Source organism: Toxotes jaculatrix, chromosome 19 (genome assembly GCF_017976425.1).
Source record: "Toxotes jaculatrix isolate fToxJac2 chromosome 19, fToxJac2.pri, whole genome shotgun sequence".
In the NCBI taxonomy this organism is placed as follows: Eukaryota; Metazoa; Chordata; class Actinopteri; family Toxotidae; genus Toxotes; species Toxotes jaculatrix.
In genome coordinates, this window is record NC_054412.1 from 6,559,919 (window position 1) to 6,586,790 (window position 26,872).

Below are 26,872 nucleotides of genomic sequence, written 5' to 3' on the forward strand. Positions count from 1 at the left end.
CACACACACACACACACACACACACACACGGACACTACACACAGCTGAGGAGTAAGAGTAAAAGCGGAAGTGAAACGTTTTCAAAATAAAGGTTGGATTAATATGAGATGGATTTTTTTTTTTTTTTACTTTTTTTTTTTAGGTGCAGCCCATTTTTGGCACTCAGTGATTTCCAGTAATTTCAGTACAGGATGAAAATCAACTAGCAGGGGCACTGACTGAAATCATAACCTCTGAACTTTTTCCTGAGAATCTGTGGGTGGGGGTGGTGGGGGCTTAGAGTCAAGCTTTAGGTCACATTGTACAATTCTACAACAGTAACTGCAGAATCAGAATTATTATAATTCCAAAAAGCGATCGATTTACACAGTTTCGGTGTTACTCTATTGCCTGTCTTTTGTTTTTGGTTTGAACTTCTCTGTTTTTCTGAGTTTGATCTTTACTGTAAATGGACAAATGTTCCTGGTTTCTAGGAAGCAGTTAGATCTGTCAGGAAACAAAAGTTATAGACAGCCGACTAAATAAATAAAACACTGAAAATCCAAATGATGAAATAATTTTAGAGGCCAAAGACTCATGGTCTCAGTATTTCTAAAATCCTAGCACCAGCCGTGCTTGAACTGTAATCCGCCACAGTGAACATCTTCAGCATTGTTTGTTAGAGTTATATTATTGTTATTATGCTGTGCAGATAAACTGCATAATAACAATATGTGCTTAAACTACACTATCATGCAACATTAATCTAACATTGGTAAATATGACTCAAGTCAGGACCAAACTGGTCAGCAAATATATTGAGAATACATGATTTGTAGTTAAAAAGCTGAAATCTAAAAAATGCACTGAAATGTTCCCTTAAGCTTCTGTCCAAGTTTTAAATTGAGAGCAAACCGCAAGTCTTTCAAATTGATAGCACACTTTCAGCAGACATGAGCTTTATTTTCACGGTCACCACAGGAAGTCTCATTCCTTATGGTAGCACACACTGGGAGCAGCTAGAAGCTGCAGACACATAATTATTCATGGGATTTTTGGTATTGTCTGAGAAGCTGCAAAACCTGAACTTGATTTACATATGTCTTGACTTACTTAATTCAGCACTGACACTGAATAATCATTAATACAGCAATGTGTGCTGTGGACTTATGTCAATCTGCACTTTGAAATACAATATTACAAAACACCTCTCCAGCTGTTTTGAATACTGGTGTGGCAGCACACTGAAACAGTAACGTAAGTTATCTTAGTCATTAAGGGGCACAATCCCCCCATTTGTCCAGTATTTTCTGTCTTGGGCTAAAGCCTGCATACAGGAAAATACAGGAAAAAACAATGCATGTAAAGCAGGGTTTAATGTGATCATTTTGAACTAACAAAAGTTCAAGAGAAACCCAGCGATCATTTCTTGTTTCCTTTTCTATTTTGGGAAAGGCTTGTTGTGGCTTGGCCTTTAGAGGGCTCACTTACACAGCTACTGTTCTCTGCTTTAGAGAGGGACAGACTCATCATAAAATACAGTCTACAAAACAATAGTGTTTGTCAGAGAGAAACCTTTACTGCTGCCAAGGTTTTTATGTGATGTGTACTGTTATATTTACTTATTCCACTTCATGCCAGCAGTCCAGTCCAATGTCCATACTGGGGACTATGATAAACAAAGGCTTGTGTGCCAGGATTATAAGGTAAATGGTTCTTGTGTAAACAGTGGTGCTTACACAAAGTAAAATCTTCTTTTATGTATGCATATTCCTCTTATTGTGTGTTATTTCATGCATTTCAAATTAACATGTCATGAAAATGTCATGTTATGGCCACATCACCTTTTGTCTTCTCATAACAACTTGTCAAAGATGTACCAGTTGTTGCTACATGTCCTTCTGGGCACAGGAGGCACAGTCAAAGCATATAAAATCAGTTAAACGCTAAATCGAACCATATTTCCGTTCACTCTGCAGCCTTTTAGCTTCATCTCAGGAACTGAGAGCTTTTGTGTAGGCTGCCTGCGGAGGAGTAAGGAGGTTCTGAGTGACTGATTGATTGACTGATTGATCAGATGTCCAAATTTGAATTTCCGTAAATGTGTCTAATCTTGCTAAGTATTTTTATAACAGGAAATTTTGACCTGGATGACTTTAAGTCATCACACTTGTCAGTGATAAACATTTGTAATGCATGAAAATATTGGCATGAGCAGAGCATGTCTTCAGAAGAAAAAGCAAAGCGTGCAATATCAGAGAGATCTAAGCTCTTTTGGTAGGATACAATATTAAAGAGGATAAAAGGATAAGGAGTTGTATTAATAAAACGGTAATATGCTGATGACTGATAATAACTAATTAACAGTTGTAAGTATAAAATATATGACAAAAAGAAAAACATACCTCCACCTCATTAACCACTCAACATTTTTTTTAAATGTTTTGCCTTGATGCCATAAAACACAAACTATGGTCTCAAAAATGACCACAGGGTTTCACCATCACCTCTGACACACGCTCAACCAAAACATGAACATTGTAAAATTCACAAAATTGTTGCAAAGCTATTGCACAATGTGAATTACATTGTTTTCTCCTGTACAGTGTATCTGTGAGGAGTTTTCTGTGGAAATGTAACATTATGGCTTTATCTGTAAAGATAAAAAAAGCCAAGCATGGGAATATTTACCTGAATATTTCTTAATAGCCAACTATTTCTGATTATTTTTCCCCACTATTATAACCTAATAAGAGGATATAATAATCTTTTGGTGCATAGAGACAAGGTCATGCAGGGGGGTGGGTTCCTGTGTGCAGCACCGCCTGTGTGTGCTGTTGTGATTTACTTGAACTGGGATGTGTGTGTGTTATTTACATTGTTGTGTCGGGGTGGCTGCTCACACGTGCCGCTGCCTGTCGTCTTTGTCCTGCTTCACAGCTTCACTGGCTGCCATGGGCACTGCCTACAGGGAGAGGAGCTGTCTGCCGCCTTTGCCATTTCCTAACATCGCATCCCTTGCAGCGGTCTTCTTCAGCATCAAGGCATTGCATCGCGGAAGGAGTCTCAGCCTATTCTGCGGGTCTTGGGAGGCACAGTGACCGGATTCCCGGGGGCTATAGCCCACCAGGCGACGTCTGCCCACCTGGAAGATTCTGGGATGGTGCATCTTTTGAGCGTTTCCATTTGGGCTGCGAGTGGACTGGTTTCTTATGGATGATGCGCAAAGGGGTTATCGGCGTGTTTATGTTACAGTCTGATTCGGAAAACCCCCGTCCCAACAGGAGATCCATGCCCCGGTTGTTGTACAGTTTTCATCATCATGTCCCCAGCATCGGCTGCAACGGCCAGTGAAAGCAGCACCACTACCACCGTCCCCGAAGAGGAGTCGGACAATCCCCGAGAGGAGGTAAGGAAACACTGTTTGCGGTTTGTAGGCCAATTTCCTTACCTTACCCAAACGCATATGGGGTAAATTCAGCCTTTAATTAGTGTGACATGTTTCATTCATGTAACAGTGGAATCCCAATAATCTCACTGTAATAATCAGATTTTGGAGATTGGGGTTTAACTGGGGCCAGTGTGCACGCAACTCTTGGGAATTAAACTGGATTTCTTACATGACTGTAATTGTATTAGTGGGCTAATATGCAGTGATACGCGAACCTGTGCGTGCAAGCGCGCGCCCGAGAGTGTTGACGTGCACGGATGTCCTCCTGTTTGTCTCTCCTCCAGACAAGTGTTTTCCAAAATGGGGTTCAGGGATCTCTTGTGGGTCCTGGAAAGGGTCCAAGCGGGTCCTCGGGAAAACGAAACTGCCTGCTGTCACTGTTACAATGAGAGAATATAAGAATAGCTGTTTTTTTTTAGTTATTTTCCTCACAACAACTGAGTCTATGTGGCTTTGTTACGTAGAAATCTTGTAGTAGACAGTAAGTTATACACTTTATGAGGGCAGATGTTATAATAACTGACCCTATTCTGCTCCTCAGCATCCTTAGATTGAACTGATGCCACTAAAATAGACAGACATTCCCCCCATAGTAAAATAGGGATTAAATTCATTTGGGATTTTCTGCCTAACAAATGTAATCCTTTAAAAAAAAAAAACAGTTGTTTTTTCTTTCTTATCACTGTGTAGACTTCCCCTACAGATACACATGTTGGACAAGTTACATATCCATTACACAAGAGGGTTTTTATGTAACCTAGCTGGTCTTATTATGTCAAGAGAAAGTGTCCGTGAGTGTGAGAGTCACTTAGTTAAAGGCACCACAGCGGTCTCACAGCTTCTCAGCTCTTTGGGGTTCTGACAGGAGTGTTATCCAAAAATACTGATCACATTCCTCAACAGGCTGTTTTTATGGATTTTATACTTCTCGAAACAACAACATTCACTTGTGTCTAATGTCTTTTTTTAAATATGTATTTTCATGTTCAAATGCCCATACACTGTATATGTACTCTGTATGTTTACTGTTCCTTTTTAAAGCCTGAACCTAAATTGTGTGTGTTCTTGTGTGAAAGGATGATACATTACACACAACACAATGAAAAAAATATATGTACATATATCAGAGCCTCCAGCTGACTGCACTCCTGAGGCCTTTTAGATCATTTTACTCCATATTTGTTTTGTTGTTTTGAATACGAATCTTCTCTCTTCCGGTTTAGAGGCAGATTTGAGATCACGCTGTAACCAAACATAATTTTGGACCATAAGCCCAATTTAACAGGCCACGTCTTGAATAAACTTCTTGATATTTTTTTTCCTGCATCACCAAATCCATGTCTCTCTGCGTCCCTGCATGACACACATATGAGGTATGCTCTATCCAAGTATGCTCAATAAGAAGTGCTTCCTATTTAGTCAGGCCAGAGGAATTTCTCTGTCAACACCACTGTGTTTATGTAGTGAGTCACTTTTCTGCTATCCATATAGGCCTAATGAATGACTCTGTTGTGAGCTCAGGGCCATATCAGCTGAAACATTATATGTTGCAATAAAATAATAATAATATAGATTGCCTACAGCTAACTGTACCTGACAGTTCACCTAATATTATTCTTTAGGTTAAGGGTGAAGCTTATGTACATGTTTTAATCAAATACTGCAGCATGCTGGTATATTTGCTTTCCACATAAATACAGGCACTTAAAAAAAAAAAACAAAAAAACAACTTGTTCACATTCAGAACGATGCTTCCTGCTAACTGCTAACAACTGTTCACCATTATTCCTGCTGCTTAAACAGAGGCTGTAAAATGTAACATGAGCCACAAAGTATGTCATGTTGTATTGATTATAGTTGTCAAGCCTGTACAGGATGTTAGTGAGTAAATACTCCTTCTGCAGTAGGTTCATCTCAATGGGGAATTTCAGTGTTAATCCCTTTTGCCCTGTGGGGTGTAGCCTTGGGTTGGTAAGGGACTTGGGGACCACGTGACCAAGGTGGGGAAGATAATTATGGAGAAAGAACATCTATTATTTATGCTCGTCTGTCACTTGAAGAGCACAGAGCTGACATGTTGAATTCAATACATCAATGCAGTGATGCTGGTTGTTTGACAGTTGTGGTCACTCATACGTTGGGGGATGACCCATGGGCTGTCCTATGTAATAGATGGAGAGGATAACCTATGTTCTTTAATTGAATCAGTGCTCCTAAGTGTTTGATGCCTATCCACAGCAGACTCTGCCTTAGTGTGATGTCTGTTATGCAAATTTTTTTTTTTAGAATGAATTTTGTTATAATCCATCTTTCCTGGGGCTCTGCCAGGTCTGTGTAGCAGTATTCCCAAAAGGCATGGCTCGCTCTTGATGCAGGCTTTGGGGCTCGCTGTGCCCTGAGGAGATAAAAGATGGCGCCAGATTTATGCTGCATTTGTCTGGCTGGCTTGACATTAAATGTGAGATCTACCCCTCAGTATATTTCTGTTTTCTTACTCCTTTTATGTTTACAGGTTTCATATTTATGTAAACACACGTACCATGTTCATGTGCACACCCACACACCGTCAAACAGAGGCTCACAGGGCTATTTACTGAAAACAAGGTATATACTTGACATTGTACTTTTGCATTAATCAAACATTTTTCTTGAATTTGATTACAGGAGTGGGCGAGTCTTTTGATTATAACAAGCACAGACCAAGACATGAGCAATTGGCTCACCGCTCATGCATAAACTATGCAAAAGCACTTACAACGCAGAAAATTTACCTAAATATTTTATATGTGGGAGCCACTGCTTTTGAACTGTTTCTAACTTTGTACCGAACAGATTTTTAGGTCATACTTGTGTTCATCAATTGAATTACAATTTTATATTAAAAAATGTGAAGTGAATATAACCTTTTAGACTCCTCATTGCCATTTACTTCTTGGTAAGAATGTTGAAAAAAAACAAAACAGATACAGTATTGTGCTGGTAACTTATTGCTTTTTTCTCATCTTGTAGCAGCGGCCCCAAAAACAGTCCCTGACTAAATCGTTGTGTCAGGAAACCCACTGGAAATGCCTGCTGCTGTCCCTGCTGATGTATGGCTGTGTCGGGGTGATGGCCTGGTGCCAGGTGACCAAGGTCACACGCCTCTCCTTCGACAGTGCTTACAAGGGAAAGTCTATGATGTACCACGACAGCCCCTGCTCCAACGGCTACATCTACATCCCTCTGGCCTTCCTGGTCATGCTCTACGTGGTCTACCTGGTGGAGTGCTGGCACTGCTACACCAGGAACGAGCTGCAGTACAAGGTGGATGTGGACACTGTGGCCGAGCGCATCCAGCGAATGCAACAGGCCACGCCCTGCATCTGGTGGAAGGCCATCAGCTATCATTATGTCAGGAGAACGCGGCAGGTGACGCGCTACCGTAACGGAGATGCCTACACCACTACACAGGTGTACCATGAGCGAGTCAATACCCATGTGGCGGAGGCGGAGTTCGACTATGGGAACTGTGGGGTTAAGGACATCTCAAAGCAACTGCTGGGCCTGGAGAGCTTCCCTATCACCAGGCTAAGGTTCACTAAGTGCTTTAGCTTTGCCAGTGTGGAGTCAGAAAACTCCTATCTGACCCAGCGGGCCAGGTTCTTCACAGAGAATGAGGGTCTGGATGACTACATGGAGGCCCGTGAGGGAATGCATCTGAAGAATGTAGACTTTAAAGAGTATATGATTGCCTTTTCTGACCCTAATCACCTTCCCTGGTACGCATCTAACTCCACTTTTTGGGTGGCAGCTGCTTTCACCCTCTCCTGGCCTCTGCGGGTGCTGACAGAGTACCGCACTGCCTGTGTACACTACCACGTGGAGAAGCTGTTTGGCTTTGACTTTGTGCCAGTAACACCATCTGAGGAGCGGCCGTATTGCCGACACATCCCACGAGTCAACACAATCGACAGCACAGAACTGGAGTGGCACATCCGGTCCAACCAGCAGCTGGTGCCCAGCTACTCAGAGGCGGTTCTCATGGACCTGGCCCAGCTCTCAGGGAGCTGTAACAGCTACTCCATATGTGGAGGCTACGGCAGCTACAGGCAGAACTGTGAACGCTGCCACCGCGCCATCAGCAGCTCCTCCATCTTCTCTCGCAGCGCCCTCAGCATCTGCAACACGGGGAGCCCCCGCATCCCCTTCAGCGCCAGCCGCTTCTCACTGGGCCGCTTGTATGGCTCCAGGCGAAGCTGCCTGTGGAGGAGTAGCGGGAGCCTGAATGAGCAGTCCTGTCCCACAGAGAGCACGCGCTGTCTGTCAGGCCAGCAGACTAGTGAGGAGAACCCTCCAGCCTATCAGGACGCTCTGTACTTCCCAGTGCTCATTGTACATCGCAATGAAGGTTGCCTCAACCACGACCACCACTCCCTGCACAGAAACGGCTCCTGTGTGGAGACTTCACTATGACCCGAGGCTGCCACACTTGTCTGAGCAAAGAATATAATGACACAGGCACAGAGTATGAAACCTCTTAACCCCTGGGTTAGGACAATACTGACTTCTGCTTCTCCCTTTTTACAACAGAGGAAACTCAATCACCTACAAGCTACGACAAACAAGGATTTATTCAAGTTTCTAAAGCTACTGTACCCTCAAAGCAACAGGAAGCAAAGGATGTCCGGGGAAGCCCTAACAGTACAATTACTAAGTCAGGGAGAACAGACTTGATGGTCTTGATGAGACTGTTGTTTAAAATACAATGTGGCTTTAAAGGACCATACTGCCATAAAGAGTCAGATAACCAAGGAATACCCAGTGGAGTCACATCCTACTGCAAATGCCAAATTAGCAGATCTTAGTCACAGACAATTTGCAAGGACATGAGTAACACTTGTATTTGGAGCCTAAATTAGGTTTTGACTCAACGATAGCCTAGGAAAGACATGCCAAGACGTGAAAGGGATGTGACAGTTCATGAATGAATGAAGAAATGAAATACTGACAAAGGAATGACACATCACGTGAGTCGTGAACTGGGTGAATCATGAGGGAAAACGCGAAGATATCAGCCTCCTTATCAAAGCATAATTAACAAGACTAAGCAGTTTTGCTATGATAAAATACACGTCTCACTGCTCTTACAATGTGAAGTTAAATTGGGCCCAAATATAAAATATAAACATCTGCATGTAAAAAAAAAAAAAAAAAATCTGCTCATTCAGAGTCAGAGGTCTTGGAAATCCAATGAAAAAAAGAAATACATTTCCATAGTATAAAAATAATTGTCTGATACAGACTATAAAATTTCCAGCTATCTGAAATCAGCTTGGTTGCAATGACATTATACTTCTCGGCTTGCTAAATATAGTAACACAGTTGATGAATAATTTAGCACAGGAAGGCTAAAGGACAGGAGACCTTCAAACTGAATGGGCAGCACTTCTTCAAACTGTTTCTTAATCATTATAAACTGTACATTTTGTATATTGGCCGACTATATAGTAATAAACCTCACCATAACATTGATAGATCGGTGTCACCTCAGCTGGTTTAAAATCACAAAGATCCATTTAATTTCATATTTAGCAATATTTTTTATTCAGCCTACCTCTTTATTTAAGTGCCTAGTCAATCAACTGTTACTGACAAGCATAAGCTAAATCATCTCATCTCAACATCCACCCATTTAAACAAGTGAAATTTACCCTCAAAATAGCACATGGTATACAACGTATGTGAGAAACATGTTGCATTACCTGATCTCATTACTGTTTAAGATGTAAAATGTCCTAAGAATGAGAACCTTAAGCATTCAGCAGATGACTTTCTGTCCATAATGTAACACAGCTCTTATACAGCCAGCTCTGTGCTGCTACTGATGCTGCTGCTGATGCATATCAGAGAGACAACCAGAGAGCTGGCCATCAAAGACGCTAGAAATAGGCAGAGGCCTGGATTCACTACTGATAGTGTCAGATTTAATAATATGACAGGATTACTTTAAAGAACAAAAAAAAAAAAAAAACAACTTCCTCTCAACTGCTGAATTCTGTTTTACAGCCAAGCCATGCACAACAATAAATGTTTAAACAGAAATAAAAATCAGGCATGCTAGGACTTTTGAAAGAGATACTGGTAGGAATTAGCCTCCAAAATGCAACAACATTATTCCTCAATATTTGTGAGTAGTCTTCATCTTGTAAGACCCGCAGTGAAAGCTGAACTGGCATGGATCGTTGGTAGATCATCTTCCGCCATTAGGAGAAGCATTGAATTTCTAAGAATAGTGAAAATCTTGCCTGTGGTCAGACATTTAGTGTTTCTTCCTGTTACGACTCATTTTCACAATAATGGGCTTGTACTGTAAATTGTGACCAATTAGCCATACTCATTACATTCCATGTGTGGTGTTAGGTTTGGAGTTGTAGACTATCTTTATAGCAATACTAGAGAATGCACTGAAAATAGTCAAAGGGGGTGAGACATCATTTTAAAAAATACAGATTCGGTCAAACCTCACGTTTCATTCAACAAATGACAGTTCTAACCTGTTTTCACAACTCAGAGGTCATCTATGCAAGCCCCTAAAACTCAGGAGCAAATCCAGGGCAAGATTTCTGCTTGCAACAATATCCCAAAACTTGGTCAACTGTTCTTTTTCTCAGCTTTAGGTTTGTGCAGACATTCCATTTTGCATTTCAAAATCTTTTGCAAAGATCAGCTGCATAATAACTGGATTTAGGGGTTCGCAAACACAGGATGCTGAACCAAACTGTCATAACTTTGCTCATGTTCTCATTCCAGATAAATGAAGGAAAGGTAGAGAAGCAGGTTAGATAAAACTGAAAAAAATGTTGGATATCTGTAACTCCCTCCAGAATTTTGGTTGTAAATTCATCACTAAGTTTGTGTGTGTTCTTAGTAACTACTTGTTAGTCTCAAACTAGAGATTCACTAAATCGGGTTGCACATTAAAACTAAGGACTGTCTCAGCTTGTCAAGACCTTTGTAATGTGGAAACTGGTTTCCATGAAGCATCTGTAGCATGGTTCAATCAAAAGCTATCAACTATGTAAACAGGAAGTCACTGAAGCATCATGGGCTGTAAAAGAACTTCCAGATGCTTTAGGGGGGCAGCTTATATATCAAACTTAATGACAAAACCTTTGAACAAGTCGGTATTTACTGAACCTCCACTTAGTGAACACAAAGTGAAGTTTGAGCTTAGAAACAGCAGATGCAACCTGCTCCAGTTACTGTACAAACTGAGATTTCTCATAGAATATTAAATAAATCATCCCACAGTTTTGGAACTAAGCTTATTCGATTTCTTGCCAAGAGTTAGATAAGATTATTAATATCATTCTGATATTTGTTTGGTAAATTAGCTATTGTCTGAACCCGGTAAGTTTAGCTTAAGACCAAACATAAAGACCAGAAACAGGGAAACAGCTAGTCTGGCTCTGTCTGAAGGTAACAAAATGCACCTGTCGTCACATCTCAGTTAGGTACATAATCCCCTTAGCTGTTTTCACATTTTTAGTCTTTAAACTAGGCTAAGCTAAACGGCTGCTGATTCTAGCTTCATATTTAGGGGGCAGACTTAAAAAGTGCTGTCAATCTTGACATCTAACTCTTGTCAAGAAAACAACAACAACAACAACAACAATGTCAAACTATTCCTTAAACGGTTGTCCTAAATGGATTCATGAAGGGCTGGATCATATCTCAGCATGCATTAGTCAGAAGGGAGAGAATCATGGGGTTGTCTTGCATGTACTTGTATTGTAAATCCCAGAGGACACCACAAACAAGAGAATGCAAACTCCACAAGGGATTAAAATGTTCCGAAATGTCTATTTACTATCCCACTTGTTCCTACAAGTGGGATAGTAAATAGTTCCTACAAGTGGGAAGGCGGAGGTGGAGGAGCAAATGTTTCATACTGAAGTCATCACATATTCTCATTCATGATTAGCCAACAAGCCTCTTGGATGGCTTCACTGTGATATTCATACAGAATAGAAAAATGTGTTTACCAGTGCAATGTTTACGTAACAGTAACGTAGTGACAAAAACAACTATTTGGGGTATTGAAAACGGTTATAAATCTGAATGGAAGTTTCATAACCAAGCATTTTTCCTCCATAGATGACTGTTAGCATAAAGGCTTTTGTCATGCAAAGCACTGAACCCTTTATTGTGTCTATTAAGTAGATTAGGTTGTTATGATATGTACTCTTTCACTCAAGAATGCTCTGGGGCTCATCTTTTTATATTTTAATAATTTTTTGTGAATTTACAAGACTGTAGGGCAGAAAGGTTTTGTACTGTAAATACAAATAGAGATGAGAGGTTAGAATGACTGTCGATGTGGATCTTGTGCTTAGATGAATGTGTCACACACACTTAGTGGTAACCGGAGCAGGGGACATTTTTGATCTGCAGATATTCAAGGGTGAGGCCGTTAAGTCACAGATGGCAATGCAATCCCTTTTAAAATGCTACAGGCAAAGCAGCCTATAACATCTTTGTGCTGCTTTAAACTGACTTGCTTCTTTTTAGTCTATTTAATCTAATTATATTTGATACACTTTAATTTAGCTAAAATTGTTGTCAGAATGATTTGACTGATGTAGGACAGGGTGCACACACACATACACATAAACACCTATGGTACAAATCTTGTTAAGGGAAAGTTCAATGACTGTTGATAGTAATTACTAAAGATTCTCAGTAATTGTAGATTGATGTTCGTATTTTTGGCTGAATTAGTCCACAGTAAACCTACAGAATAGCTTTGCCTTTCTTTTTATGATTCTACAAAACCAGTTACTTCTGCAAGGTTAAAAATTGGAATTTTAGATTTTTTTGGTTGCGGCCTAGCAAAGATGTTACACTATTAACCAGTAGATATAGGTTAAGAAAAATACAAAAACAAACAAACAACGCAAGTCTGTATGTATTCCAACACCACCACAACGTTGCCTTGATGTTACATAAGGACTGAATACCAAATCTGTGTATCAAAATGGAAAAAAAAGCTCTTCAATAAACTGAAATGCTCACTAAAATATGTGTCAGAAATTAATTACAAAAATTGCTGTAACGGACTATGTTTTAATGTGTGGCATACAGCTGACAACATAATGACTGTTTTAGTGCTTGTAGTTTTTTTTTCAAGTTTTGTTTAAAGTTGTGACAGCATGTACATTTCCTGAATTATCTCAAACATCAAAATGGGCGCACAAATCCAAAGCAAATTAATAAGTATTATGATTATGAGTATTATTGCTATTATTATTATTATCTTATGAGAGTTTCCTTAAGCAGAAATACCTTAGATGAACACTAGAACGCAGCTATAACTTCTGTGGTGTAGATGAAATTTGGTTAAATTTAGCTGGTGGTTTGAGATGCAGTGTTGGCACATACTGCTTTCGAATTAATATATGCTTAAAGGATCAATGACTAATAAAGATTGATTTGTATTACAAAGAGGAACTGTTGGTGTCTACTTGGTTTTCTTCTGTTGAGCTTGTTTCTTTCGTTCTAGACTCTGGTTGGTCCAAACCACCTGGTTAATGAAGGAAACGACCTGCTCGTGAACCTCGGTCAGGCGGATATCACATTCTGTTACGCTGGTGTTGTCAGACATCGCCTCCTCCAGAGCCTTACCTCCATCCTGCACACACATGCACGGGGAGAGAGAGAACAAACAAACAAACACATTTGGCGCTGATGCATGTCCATGTTCAACACATCACAGGATGTTGTTTCTAAAACAAGGACAGTCTCTATAACCTTGAAAAATCACCCCTAAGCAGCTTTTGCTGTCCAAAATAGATCTTATTTTCTAAACTGCTTATTGTGTATTTGTGTATTGAGTGTCAACAGTGTTTTATTGTAATGTCTGAAACAGACGTTTCTATTTTTGTGAAGAGTGGACCAAGGTCAAAGATATCGATGATACTGCATGTTGTATTTCTGCTATGTGGGTGATTTTTGAGCCTCCACAGTGTATTGCAGTCAGAGATAGAGTATACAGTCAAATCTTGAGGAGGAGAGAGGATGAGGAGGGGAAAATTCAGATCTACCTCTCACGGGGAAACAACACTTACTCAGCTTTCCATTATTGCATGATTTCCACACTTTTATGAATAATTAAAAATCCTTGTACTTTACAGCTTTACTGTCAGTTTACTTCACTGTATTGTGTCTGTACAGACACTGGCATGCTTTGGGGTTGTAGAAATTCCAGCATTTCAAAGTACTATCGCTGATAAATATTTAACACAAAAAAACATTTTATTTTTCGCTTTGATACAGAGTGAAATATCTTGTGTAGCTGCTGGACATAGGACTGCAACTCATGATTAGTTTTATTTTTGATTAATCAGCTGTTTGTTTTCTCAGTTTATTAATCAAATATTTGTTACTGTCATGGAGTATTTCCCTGGACGCAAGTTTACATATTTAAATTGCTTCTTTTGTCTGACCAGCAAGCTGAAAACGCGAAATATTAAGTTTACTATCATAGACGACTAAGAAAACATTCAAATATTCACATTTTAGGGGCCCGTACCTGTGAATTTGGGGTATTTTTACTGTTTTACAACAATCTAAGAATAGAGTCTTTCATTTTTCATCGGTCCAGCATTTTTGTCTGTCATGAGCATATCCCAAAAGTCATATGTGATGAGACAAATTAATTATGGCTGCCTGACTTACCTCACCCAGGTTGTTGCAGGAGAGATTGATGCTCTTCAGGGTGTTATTCTGAGCTAGCACTTTAGACAGCGCAATGGCAGTAGGCCCTGTCACCTTGTTGCCTCCCAGGTGCAGGTGACGGAGGGTGTTGTTGTTCAGCAAGGTCTTACCTATGGCCCGACCCCCCTCATCTCTCAGACGGTTGAGACGCAGGTTGAGGGACAAAAGAGTGGAGTTCTTGGACAAGGCATGAGCTATAGCTTTGGCCCCTGGGTCTCTAATATCATTGTCACACACGTTCAGGACCTTCAGTTTACTCCTGGTGAGCAGCTTGCCGATGGCTCTGGCTCCTCTGTCACCGATCAGGTTATGAGAAAAGTCGAGCTCCCTCAGGGACGGGTGGTCCAGAAGGTATTTCACCAGCAGCCGGCACTTTTTATCCTCAATGTGGCTTTGATGGAGCCTCAGAAGCTGTAGAAACAGTATAGTATGAGGATTAACAAGATCCTGTGGTGAGTTTGTCCAAGTAGCATAACAAACTGAACCATTAGGAAAACATGTAAGGTGTCAAAGAACATAAGCCTTGAAAATAACTGGTCTTTAATTTTTTTTAAGTATGAATCTGCCACATGCAAGTGCTATTTACCTGCCAGCACTGCAGAACACCAAGGGACTGTGCTTTATGTAATGTAAAATAAAGTAAGGAAATGAAAAGAATATCAGTGCTCAAATGATTTGTAAATTAATTGATTAATTAATGAGCTGGAAAAAAAATCAACAGATTAATCAGTCATTATGTGTAGCCCTAATATCAACTCCAATAATCAGTGTGTACAGTTTCCTCATCACCTCTACTGAAACCAGTAGAAGATATATGTCATGTTCTCAAGCAAAAAGAAATAAAATCACATGACAAAACTATTGCATCAAACAGTGACTTATTTAGGTTGCAGCCAGAGGCTCTGCAGTTTTTTCTTTCATGTAAATAGAGCATGTAATTACGGTCCTGTTTCATGACATTGGGGACATTTCTGCAAACAATGCTTTTTTAACTGGCAAGAAAGTAAGGAGTGGAGGAATCAATATTCACCTTCAAAGTTTTACAGGACTTAAGGGCCTTAGCGAGGGACTCACAATCTCGGTCGGTCATCTCAAACATCTTCCATTCAAAGTTCATACCACACTGTTTGACTCTGTATACCAAATGGAGTTCCTCCAGGCTGGTCAGCTTGTCAAGCAGGATGCTAAAGTCAAAGTGGTCCATAGAGGGCCTATCATACTCATTCTCACTTGCCAAATCTGAGCCATGTTCCTCTTCCTCCTTCTGGGGCTCCTTGACAGGTGGTAGCAGCTGGGAGATATCCAGCCTCTTGATGTAGTTTTTGCAGAGTGGGACCATCTCTAGAACTGTCTCTGGCTCTGTTACATCTGGAATAAAAAGCTCAATAATGCTCTCCATGCGCCTCTCAAAGAACATTCGTTTCCAGCTGTGGCCATAATGTGAGACATCACAAAGGTCCCACTGCTGCTCGCAGCACCGCTTCCAGTAGACGCCATCGCTGATCAAGTTGGCTGTCACACACAGAGGCAGGGAAGTAGACAGTCTCTCCTGAATGAAGTCTCTCTGGTTGGGTGTAAGTTCTTCAAATATAGGCTTTTCTGTAAGAGGGTTAAGATCTACAGTCACGTTCCAGTTATATAACAAGTGAGCGTGTAAAAGAGTGTTTAATGATGCAGCTAAAAGCAAAAGCATACCCTCGAAGTTTCTCACAATGCTTTGCAGGCAGAGGTTTGATAGAAAAGGCACTATAGCCAGGGACCAGTCTGGATCTTCAGCAATGATCCTCCTCGTCTTTCTGCAGTCCTCAGGGGGCTTGAGGTTGGACCCTGTAGGATAAGGGGACTTGGACATAATTGCAGGAGTTCCTCTGTTTAAAAAGAAGACACAATAAAGTAACACATTAAAGGTTTCACATCCCAACAATAACAGACATAGCCTCGCTTATTTTCTGGTATTTTTAGCTGATGGTAGCCTAATTTCCTTTAAGTAAAGATTGAAAAGCAATTAAAATATACACTAGACCTCTAAACACCTCTAAAGTTCCAGCTAGCAGACCCTGAATGCTAATGTTAGCTAAACTGCGACTAGCTCACTACCATGACTATGCAGCGAATACCTGGAGAATAAACATTTAAATGTAGCTAAGCAACAAACATTTTATATTTGTTTTTCTACTGTTTATCTAACGATATGTTCAAGACTCACTGTTCACCGCTCAAACGTAAATGTATTTGTTACCTGCAGTGCGCTGGTTCTAAACTTCACTTGTCTCCATGGTGACAGAACGCTCCGTGTTTAGTTCAGGGTAGTTCGAATTTTGAGGCCCTCAACGTTGTCCGGCAAAAGCACCGGTGTATGTCCGAGCCGTACAGTGTCCATGTTTTGCAAATACCAAGTCCATTCATCAGTAATTACAGATTACCCCAAATGTATCATTATTTATTAATTACCTAATGCAGGAATACAAGACAACAGCCAGGGGAAAACCACAAAATTAACATTAAACTGTCAAGTAATTATTCAGTTAGAGTATAAATAAATAAATAAATAAATAAATAAATAAAATAACTAGGATTTAAAAGGCAAACCTTTATTTGAGTGCAGAGTGAGTGTGTTTTTAGGTCTGTGTGAAATCAGTGTTGCAGGAGGCTGTTTGCTGGAGCTGCTGCAGTCTTCAGTATGATCATGCTGTGAAGAACGTTTGGATTCTCTAAAGCTGGCAGATGGACCACGGATATGGACCATGGGCTTTTTGGATAAGAGCATGCTGGAGTGAGTCCATCTATCTTGCAAACAACACAACAAAGCAGGTGCACAGCTACAGTGTAGGAGGGGAGAAATCAGTATATAAAGAAAAATGTGAAAACTACAGTGTATATATCCTTCCCTATCCCACAAACAAATCTGCTGTAAAGCAACTCTGAACTAAATTAAAGTTCTTTTTACTTTTAAGTTGAGAGATAAATAAAATTACATCATTTACAGCCTCGGCTTTTTTTTTTTTTCAAAGTTTGGATTGCATCCATTTCCTGACCTGAGATGGATGCAATCCAGATTTTTGGTGTCATACTATCATCTGCAGTAGCAGGATATTGTATAGGTGGAGCAAAATATACGGAGAATGTTCACATGCTTGAGTTTTGTATAGCTCTTTTTCTTGGATCTGCCTTTCCTGACATGCTGTGGCACCGCACCACTCTGAGTGGGCTTATTTTTCTCAATGACTGCCCTCAATGGCAGACACAGTTTGCAAGCAGGGGGCAAAACACACAAGCCAAATTATACTATACAACTGTCAGCCAAAGAGTAAAAAAAAAAAAAAATCACTCACATTTTGATAAATACTGCGTGCTGTTTTATAGCAACAAACACTATCTGTATGGGTGTGGGAGAATGCGTTAGAAAATTATCTATAGACTCCAGTGATATCAAAAGAGGCCAAAGTGATGCATTCGGATTGCTGCCACCAGTCTAAAAATTAAGATTATTTGTTTACCCTCGTGTGTGTGAATGTTTGTGAATTTTGCCTCAGAAAAGCTATTTCGATAGTCGCAGATTAATTTTCTGTCTGCTGATTTAAGCGACTAATAGTTTCAGCTCTGGCTCTTGTTAATTATGTAATAATCTGGGTAAGATTTTCACATGGTCACACATTCAGGTACATGATGCAGCAAGACAAACTCTGTATCCATGTGGAGAGAGAGAGAGAGAGAGAGAGAGAGAGAGAGAGAGAGAGAGAGAGAGAGAGAGTGTTTGAGAGAGAGTGTTTGAGAGAGAGATGGCTTTTACTGACATCATGAGGTTGCTCCAGGAGTCGGATGAAGGGTCGGTCGGAGGAATAAGAGGCTCCAACTGTAGCCCAGAGGCGGTCCATCACTGTCGTCCTTATGTAATACGGTCTGACAGACACACGCTTCCCTCGTACTCCAGCTTTAATGGACTGGCGTGACATCAGCCCTCCACGGCACAGGAGGCAAACTCGCTCTGTGAGCTGCTGTTCCCGTGCACTCTTGGAAGAGGCTGTGTTGGATGATTCACGGCGTTGGGTGTTGCTGCATCTGCACCGAACAAGAACTGCACAGGTTTACTGATTATTTTGGCATGAGTTTGCACGACTCAGATGACAAACAGTATGTGAGACTGATTAAAAGAAACGTAAACTGCTTTTGTCTCACAAGATAAAAGTAATAAAATAACTAGCAACATTTTATGAGTTGCATAGTTTCCTGAAATTTCCCTATAAAGTAACTGATACCTGTGCTCAACTAGAAAAATAATGGGAAGTTTCCTACTAAAAAAAAAAAAAAAAGATGTCAAAAAAATGAGCTGCATCAGGATATTGGCTCACACATCTTTCTAAGTGAAGGGTGTTTCACATGAATAGCAGACTTGGTATTGGAGTATTGAATACATGCAGTGATTATTTATGGCACAATTAAAGCGGTCAGTCCTCCGGTGGAGCCCCTAACAGAAGCACAAACAGCTACAGCACCAACACTGTCTATCTACAGTGTGATGCCTGAGTGCATTACCCTCTGCCTCACTGTTACAGGCCGGTGCCATCACACATCCATTTGCTCTCAGAGCCCAAGGAGGTGTTGCATTAGTTGCTATGCGACTCAGCAAGTGTGTAATTACCAAAAGATGTAAGGATTTAGCAAAATGAAGAGTTCCAGGATGAAAATCTATTTTTGAATGTGACACCCACTCTGTGCTCAGCAGTGGCTGTTTATGTATGATTTAAATGTGATCTCTGGCCCATATTTCTCAGCAGCTATGCCAATAACTTTTCAGGATACTATTTAAAAATTTACAAATCTTTTTGAAATGGTGCCCTTGGTGTATTTTACATTAAAATTACTGCTGCATTGCATACTATTTCTAGATGTAAAGGCCTAAGACAAGTAGCTATACAAAAAATAAAACCTGAGCCTTCTCTTACTAGTGAACATAGTGTAAACTAATTTGTCACACCACCTTATGACGTCATTCAGTTGTTTGTTTTATGTAAGTCAGGGCCAGTGAGAGCTGAGGTCAACTCTGGAGTGATGCCAATGGGAGCGATTAACACTCCTCCTTTTCTGCAGCCCTGGAGCTTTTCAACAAAGTGCTACGGCTTGTGTGCCAGGCAGGCAGCTCCCAGGGGGGCATGTCGATGAATGGAAAGCAGGGCATCTCTATGGAGAGCATATAATAACAATGAAAAAAAAAAAAGTTACCCTTTCTGGTGATGCAGTGGGTTAGGCTATGTTTCAGGACACAGTTGTTGAATACAGTTGGAACATTTTTTTTTTCAGTTGAAACATTAGACTTTGCAGGTTGGTCCTAGAATTTCTTCTAAATTAATCTAATGGTTGTTGAAATATTTCAGTCTGGGCCAAAGTGATCGACTGACCAACAGATCACCAGCTCTGCTGGTAGCACGGCTAAAAACAAAAGCACTGGTGCTTTTGTATCTATGATTTCTGCCTGCCTTCCTCTGTCTCTCTGATAAAACTCCATGCTTTCAACCATCACGGCTTATGAAATCAGGGATCATCAAAGAACATTTCTATTATTTGGACAGTTTAGATGATAACTCTTACTGCACAAAGTTTACTACCACCTTATAACCATAAACATAATGAATCAGTGCTTGTACAAGGTCTATATGTGCATCAAAACATAAACAGCATATGACCATGAAAATGCATAGGCAGAAACTTTATTCCTTTTGCTGAAAATAAAGACCATAAGACAACTTATCATTTTACAAAAAGAAAAACTGAAATCTTAGCTGAATCTAGTTACTGGACTCATGATGAGACCAAGTTTTGCGTACTATCTTAAAGGTCCCAGGATCATTCCAAGGAAATGCAAACATCAACACCAAAAAAGTCCAATTCACATTACAACCCACCGGAGAACAGAGCTAATCCTCAAACTCGTCAACACTTTCATCAGAGTAACCACTGTAGGGAGAACTGGAGTCCAAGTGGATGCTGCTGTCTGTGTCCACAGAGACTACAGAGCTCAGGCTGCTATCTATGGACTCCATGCTGCTGTCACTTTCGCTGCTCCAGCTACTGTCGTCATCGTGGATCACCATCACCTCCGCAGCTGCAGAGTTAGCTGTTGAAAGTAGAGAAAAAATACACAGTGAGACTTTCTAGTTTCTCTTTGTAAACACTTTGAAAAAGCAGAAGCTTTATATCACTTGTGACGTTTTGACTGGTTTAAACTACAACATGTGGTTTAAAAATTAAGATGTAATACTGGGGGGAAAAAATGTTTTTCCCTTTCCCAAACATCTGGGTAGTTCTCAAGCATTTGGTTGCTAAGTCAGAGGAGTCTGGGTAAAAAAAAACAGCAAAAAAAACCCAAAAAACTAAATTCAGATCAAATCTTCCTGTGTCTCACAGTTTGTCATGTGACACATTTAAGGCTTTTGATTCATTAGTTTCATATTGTTTGTATTTTAATTCTCTTTGTTTGACCACTTCTTGAAACTGCTGTATTGTACAACAGTGTATGTGTTTGTCTGAAGCTCTCTGTGGTTTTGAAAGGTGCAATAATAACAAATTTTACCCACTCACAACTGAACTTTTTTTTCTGTATTCTGATCAATAATACTGAGTGTAAGTGCAGGACATGCATGCTATTTTTCCCCCTCTGTGCTTTTTTGGGGGATGAATGCAAATTTTTAAATACCACCAATGTTCAGTGCTACTTTCTTTATCTATATCTGTTTATGTTCTGTTGTTGTTTGAGCATTTATAAAACAAAACACAACAGAGAGAAAAGACAAATCAGTCCCACTCTACTGCCACCTTGTGTTTGCTATTTTCACTCTGCTCAACATTCTGGATGACCCACCCCCACCACTACTCACGCCACCAAGCATTTCTGAAAATCACGCAGCACACAGACATAGGCTGAGGCAGTGGGTGTAATTGCTCTTTAAACACCTTGAACACCACATTTCTTTTACAGCTGGAGAGCCTCCGAGCAGCTTCACCACACCAGCTGAGGGCTGAGCACTTTGCTCAAGGACACTTCAGCGGTTACTGCTGAAGGTTAGAGGAACATTAGTCACCGAGCTCACCCAGACATGTCAGAGCTCTACTGTCATTTGATCTGATGAATGTAGCATCGCACACCATTGCCAGTAAGGGCTTTACTGCTCGTCAGATATTGATGTGTCATCCATGTGTATGAGGGGGCCGTGTCACTATCACATACTGTAGTTTTATGTGAAATCTGAGGGCGAGTCCTCAGAGTTAATCACAAAGACAAACAGGAAAACCCACTGGAAACATAATATAACTGCTGCAGGTATGGGGCTAGGCAAAAATGATTAAAAAAAAAAAAAAAACAAGTAAACCAAGGTACTTCTAAGTACTTGTGAAATGAATGAATGAGACAACATCTGAGAAAAATAAGCTGTTTCAAAATGCATCCCCCAAAAGGATGATATATCACTGCACTTCTTCCTGTTGAATGATCAGACTGACACGTTTCTGCCCAAAGAATTCAAAGGCACTGACCTGATCTGATGGCATCATGGTCACAAGCTTGCTTGTCTGAAATTACAAAAAAAAAAAAAAAAATTTGAACAATTTGTTATAAAAATATTTTACGTAAGAACCAGGAAAGTAACCATTAAAATACAGTAAACTAACTTGTATTCTTTCTCATGTGTCTTATATGTCCTGTTCATGTTACTCTTTAAAATGAATAAAAATAAAATGCCTAGGTCTCTGACTGTATTAATTGTAGGATACTAGAGATGATGTTGGTAACGCACCTCTCACCTTTCCTCTCAGTGATGAGGGTCTGGCGCCACGCCTTCATATCCAGGCTCAGGTTTTCCACCATGCGGTCGATGCAGTTGTCCAGCGCCAGACAGCGGGTCTGAGACTGGATGGCCTGCTGGCAGATGGGACACACATCTCTCTTTTTGCGCCACTGCTTGATGCAGTAGCAGCAGAAGCTGTGGGCGCAGTTTAGGATGACTGCCTGTACAGGACAATAATACAGATTACAAAGCTAAGTGTAAAGTAGGATGAGCATGTCGCTTCTGGGGAGTACTCAGCCAAAACTGACCAAGCAAAAAACATTCGTGAAGTCTATCAACACTACCTCAATGAAGAGCTCGGAGCAGATGATGCATTGAAGCTCGTTCTCCAGAACTTCAGTCACTTGTGTAACTACTTCCTCTTTTTGGGCCCTCGCCTTTTCTTTCTCTTCCTGCAGAAATAAATACATAAATGAATGAAGCTCGGGCAATGCTGTGTCAAACTAATAGACCAATGTTAAATGAATATAGTCAAACCTTTGTCACTTCCAGCTCTTTGTTTTTGGCTAAGAGAACCTCTTCGAAGCCTTGGCGAGAAACGGCAAGTTCGTCTATTACTTTCTTTTGCTGTGGATGATGTTAACAGTTTAGCACTCTAAAGCATTCAATTTTAATATGTTCAAAAATCACATTTTTACAGTATAAATGTTGTATAAATGTGTCTGCTTTGTATTTGTGTTTCTGAAACTATAAATACAAGCTACACACCTCTTGCAAGGCCTCTTCCAGCTGTTTTTTCAAAAGCTCCTCTTGTTGCTGCGTTTTCTGGGCCTAAGCACATAGAAAGTAACACTGTCATTATGTACTATAGTGAATATACACTGTGTGCGTCCACGTCATAATATAGTGTACTGAAAGATTTTTTTCATTTCTTGTCAGCCCACACCACAAACAGAACAGAAATTTTAGGCCATAGTTATGGGGCAAGAAAAAGACGAGCGTTACTGTACACACATGCAGTCTTCTCTCTAAATGTTATGTAACATTTCTGTTAAGGAAGTTTGACATCAACAAACGTCTGCAATTTCTGGGTGTTTGGCGTCAAAAAACTGTTTCTGTGAATGTTCCATGATGATATTCACAAGAATTAATTCATCACATGAATGGAAAAAAAAAAAGTTTTCTGAGGTTCCGAACTGTTAGAGGGTCAGTTCACTGAAATCACCAAATGCATATTTTCCCTCTTACTGCAGAAGCTGTTTAGCCGAGCCAAGTTTCAGTGTTACGTGCCAAGGTTTCAAGATATAAACCCTCTTCTAAAATGTTTGTCTCCACCCACATGCAGTGGACTCAAACTAAGTTTCATGTGTGCTGATCAAAGCAGCTAAAAAGTACATCTGATGACATAAAACTTTCAAATCTTAGCATATGAAACTTACACTGTGTACATGGTTAAGTGGGGTTAAGTGGAAAAACATAATTCTTTTCTTTTATATGGGTGAAAAGACCGTTTGAATGTTCATGACAATATTTATTCACTTTTAACTTGTCTGTATTTTTCTGTATTTTTTTTCATCTACATTAATTCTTTAATGATCAATAGTTAGTTTGCATATCATTAATAGACAAACATGATGCCAAATTAACCCATTATTGAGTCAGTAACAGAAACACAGCTTTTGGTGACACATACTCCACATGTAAAAGCATCTACTGGAGCAACCTCTCACCTCTAGCTGCCTCTTAGTTTCGCTGAAGGATTTCTCTAAGGTTTCCATCTGGTGCATTTTGGCTCTGAGTGTCTCCAACTGACCCTGCAGCTCCCTGACCTGCTCCTCTCTGAGAGGGTCGGCCTGCTGGGGCTCGCCCTCCAAAGAAGCTACCTGCCTCTGAGTGTCGTCCACCCGCTCCCTCAGCAACAGGATGTTCTGGCTGTACCTGCCAAAATAAAAAAATGAAAAATGAAAAAAAAAAAACAACAACAACAAAAAAAAACAAAACAGATGGACTTGATCTTGTATCTTTAGCTCACTGGTTGTAAGACAAAGGAATGTGATAGTGTGTACATGTCCTAAGTAATAATATGTTTATATTTTTCTTGTGGCACACAGTTCAAGCATGGAGATAAGTCATCTGATGCTATCATTATAAAATTAAGTTTAGAGTCAAAACAATCCTTGCTTAGCACTGTGACTCAAATGCAATAACACATGAGTGGCATAAACTGGGGCTTACATCTGCAAGTTGTCCAGGTCACAGGGATTGCTGGAGCCATCGGAGGGTCGGTCTACTTCCTGGACTAGTCTGCTAGGCCCAGTTTCCTCCGCCTGGGTGTGACTGAGCCTCTGCTGATGTTTCACTTGAGACAGAGGGCAGGGCTTTGCAAATGACTTGTCTGCATTGGAGGAGCGGTAGAGCTTGGGCTTAGAGGTAGACGGCTCGACTTCTTCCACAGACAACTTCCTCTTGGGCTTCTTGGAAACATGAGCTGCTTTTGCACTCTCTTTGTGTCCCTTTGCAAGGTAGCGTTTAATGTCTTTGAGGGGCCGCTGTACAAGGATGTATTCAAACTCCACTTTGGTTCCAATTACAGGAACCCCAAGTTGTATGGAGTCTCCGAGCCTGAGCTGATGGGCTTCTTCAGCAGGAATCCGGTTTCCATTCACCCGCACGCCGTTGAGACTCTGAGAACAAAAGGCACGCTGTGTTTTATTAGCTGCTAATATTCATATAAAAAGAACATAAAGAGCATGCCACTAGATTTAAAAATAGGACTGACTCAAATTAAGATACAAATTTGTTTCCAGTGGACGCTCAAACAAAAGGTTTAGATGAAAATGCATGTGTTTGGAATGCCCCTTTGTCCAGGTGCAAGGTCAATAAATGTATTTGTGATTTTTCAAGTCACCGTTTTGTTTTCACACCTTGATCACATATATCACACAACCCACTCATTACAGTGGCTGTAGAGCTTCACATATAATGTAAATGTATAGGCAGGTTTCTGAGTGACATCATTGTGTGCAGGCAGAGGGTAGCAACAGGTCAAAACATAAATAAATGCAAAAATAAGATAGAAAATCTCCTGAAAAGAAAGCCTCTCTTTCAGGTCAGAGTGTAGAACTAACTATTAGCATCTAGCTATGTGGTTAAAACTGTGGACTAATACTGTTACTATATGCTTCTAGTTGCTTAATAATAATTGTAAAAGTTTATCAGGCTTATATAATCAGTGGTTATCAGTTTGACATGTGCTTAGTGTTTCATTGTGCGTCTATGTGACAGCAGATAAATGTGCGATGGCTTTGGATTTAAAACGTGTCATATTGCTTTGCAAGTCATTTTTCAAAATCACATAAGTGTTTTTCTTTTCATTATAAATTTATAATGAAAAGATTATAATACACTGTATACACTGCAGTCATCTATTATGAGGCTTGTTTTGTAGACTTTTGTGATCAGTTCAGCAGGCATAGAGAACACCTGTTTTGTGTTACCTGACTGTAGGATACAAGAACTGTTTGTGTCTTTTCAAATGTTACTAATGCAATGTCCAGAGTGAGGGAACTTCTCTGTAGGACAACATTCAGAAACAACTAGTGCTGCAAAAATTAGTCAATTAATTCACCTTGATCTGTGGGAAATTGTAGTGGGCATTTTTATTTATTTATTTTCACTATTCACTGGCCCTTCATACACAAAACGATTAATTAATTGAACAAATAAAACCTTCTTGTCTGTCACTGTCCACTGGCCATCCTCCCTCTGCTTGAAAGTACAGTGCAGTCTGGAGATCATGAGAGGACAACTTGCAGACAGCAGCTGGTAGGTTACATCCACACCACGTCCGATGGTGATCTGGACAGTCAAAAACAAACAGCGAGTTAGCCATCCACTGTGCAGCTATTTAACTCGCTAAGACATACACATACGCTTCGAAAACGAAAAGCTAAAGAGAACTAAACAAATTAATTATGAGTTTGGAATATGTCTTATATAAAAAACTGAACCTACAGTGAAGCTGAGCAAGGTTTAGGGATAGTAAAAAGTAAATTTAGCTAGTTAGCTAGCATTAGCAAACTGCACCTCAGTGTTTTCGAACAGGCGAAGCCACTCCGAATTTCTTCCGACTCTCATCAAACATAAAACCTCTGAATCCGAACATTCATCCTCTTCGGCCGCAGGACAATCCGTCGCAACATTATCCATCTTGTCTCATTCTGTCAGCGGCTAATAAGCCCTCAAAGACAGCCCTTGCTCTGTTGTTGTAGACCTCAGTGCCATTGCTAACGTCGCACCAGCAGCGACAAGCTAGAGATTGACGGGGAAAAACCGGAAGACCTTTGGTTTGTTTTCAAAATAAAGGCGTTGCCAGAGCTGCGTTAGTCTTCCACTCCGTTGATTTTAAAACCAAACGATACTGGATTATTTACATTTATTCATTGAGCCTGTGTTTTTGACTTACTCTAAAACAGTGTAAATATATAAAATAAAACCAGCTTTAATCCAAACTGAAGTGGCAGACACTGGGCTCGAGAATTAAATGTTGTGACCCTCAGTTTCATTGTTTTATGCTTTCACTCATTTTATTAATGTTTGGTCAAAAATTTACAAACGAGTTCACAAGATGTGAAATAAAACATTCACTGAACGAAAGTAGCAAAGCAATTAAACAGTGCAAGTGAAAACTGGATAGCTGAGTGAAAAAACACGTCCAGATGGAAAAGAACTTTTAAAAAATCACTGAGGCTTTTTGTTATCTTGTAATTAGAGTCTAAATTCACGTTTAAAGGAGAAAAATGATCAAGTTAATCACATTATCTACATTCCTTCTGTATTTCACAATTAAAAACAATAATACAATTCTTACAAATTAATTTGACAGGATGTTCTGACTTAATTGAGAGTC

The 26,872-nt window shown here is 40.1% G+C and overlaps 3 protein-coding genes across 7 annotated transcripts; 1 reads left to right on the top strand and 2 right to left on the bottom strand.

The window, feature by feature from the left end:
• Positions 1-3,301: 3,301 nt before the first annotated feature.
• Positions 3,302-7,882, top strand: tmem151ba (transmembrane protein 151Ba). The gene is made up of 2 exons (XM_041064718.1): positions 3,302-3,388; positions 6,440-7,882. The coding sequence occupies exons 1-2, from the start codon at positions 3,302-3,304 to the stop codon at positions 7,880-7,882; spliced, it is 1,530 nt and encodes a 509-aa protein (XP_040920652.1).
• A 3,723-nt stretch (positions 7,883-11,605) lies between these two features.
• tcte1 (t-complex-associated-testis-expressed 1) lies at positions 11,606-16,560 on the bottom strand. Its single transcript, XM_041064561.1, has 5 exons — positions 16,425-16,560; positions 15,881-16,053; positions 15,216-15,784; positions 14,147-14,596; positions 11,606-13,100 (listed from the first exon to the last, which is right to left on the bottom strand). The coding sequence occupies exons 2-5, from the start codon at positions 16,035-16,037 to the stop codon at positions 12,930-12,932; spliced, it is 1,347 nt and encodes a 448-aa protein (XP_040920495.1). The 5' UTR covers positions 16,038-16,053; positions 16,425-16,560; the 3' UTR covers positions 11,606-12,929.
• Positions 16,561-16,797: 237 nt separating this feature from the next.
• Positions 16,798-26,270, bottom strand: rnf8 (ring finger protein 8, E3 ubiquitin protein ligase). Of its 5 annotated transcripts, XR_005896458.1 has the most exons (13): positions 26,050-26,270; positions 25,693-25,821; positions 24,199-24,647; positions 23,694-23,901; positions 22,732-22,794; positions 22,501-22,590; positions 22,308-22,415; positions 21,980-22,184; positions 21,713-21,748; positions 20,086-20,297; positions 19,164-19,363; positions 17,980-18,244; positions 16,798-16,934 (listed from the first exon to the last, which is right to left on the bottom strand). XR_005896458.1 is itself a non-coding variant. In XM_041064559.1 (11 exons), the coding sequence occupies exons 1-10, from the start codon at positions 26,170-26,172 to the stop codon at positions 20,098-20,100; spliced, it is 1,611 nt and encodes a 536-aa protein (XP_040920493.1). In that variant the 5' UTR covers positions 26,173-26,270; the 3' UTR covers positions 18,228-18,244; positions 20,086-20,097. The 5 variants fall into 5 exon arrangements, 4 of the variants coding, with proteins under 4 accessions (XP_040920493.1, XP_040920491.1, XP_040920490.1 ...); XM_041064559.1 differs by lacking the exons at positions 16,798-16,934; positions 19,164-19,363 and having other exon boundaries at positions 18,228-18,244; XM_041064557.1 differs by lacking the exons at positions 16,798-16,934; positions 17,980-18,244 and having other exon boundaries at positions 18,503-19,363.
• Positions 26,271-26,872: the final 602 nt, after the last annotated feature.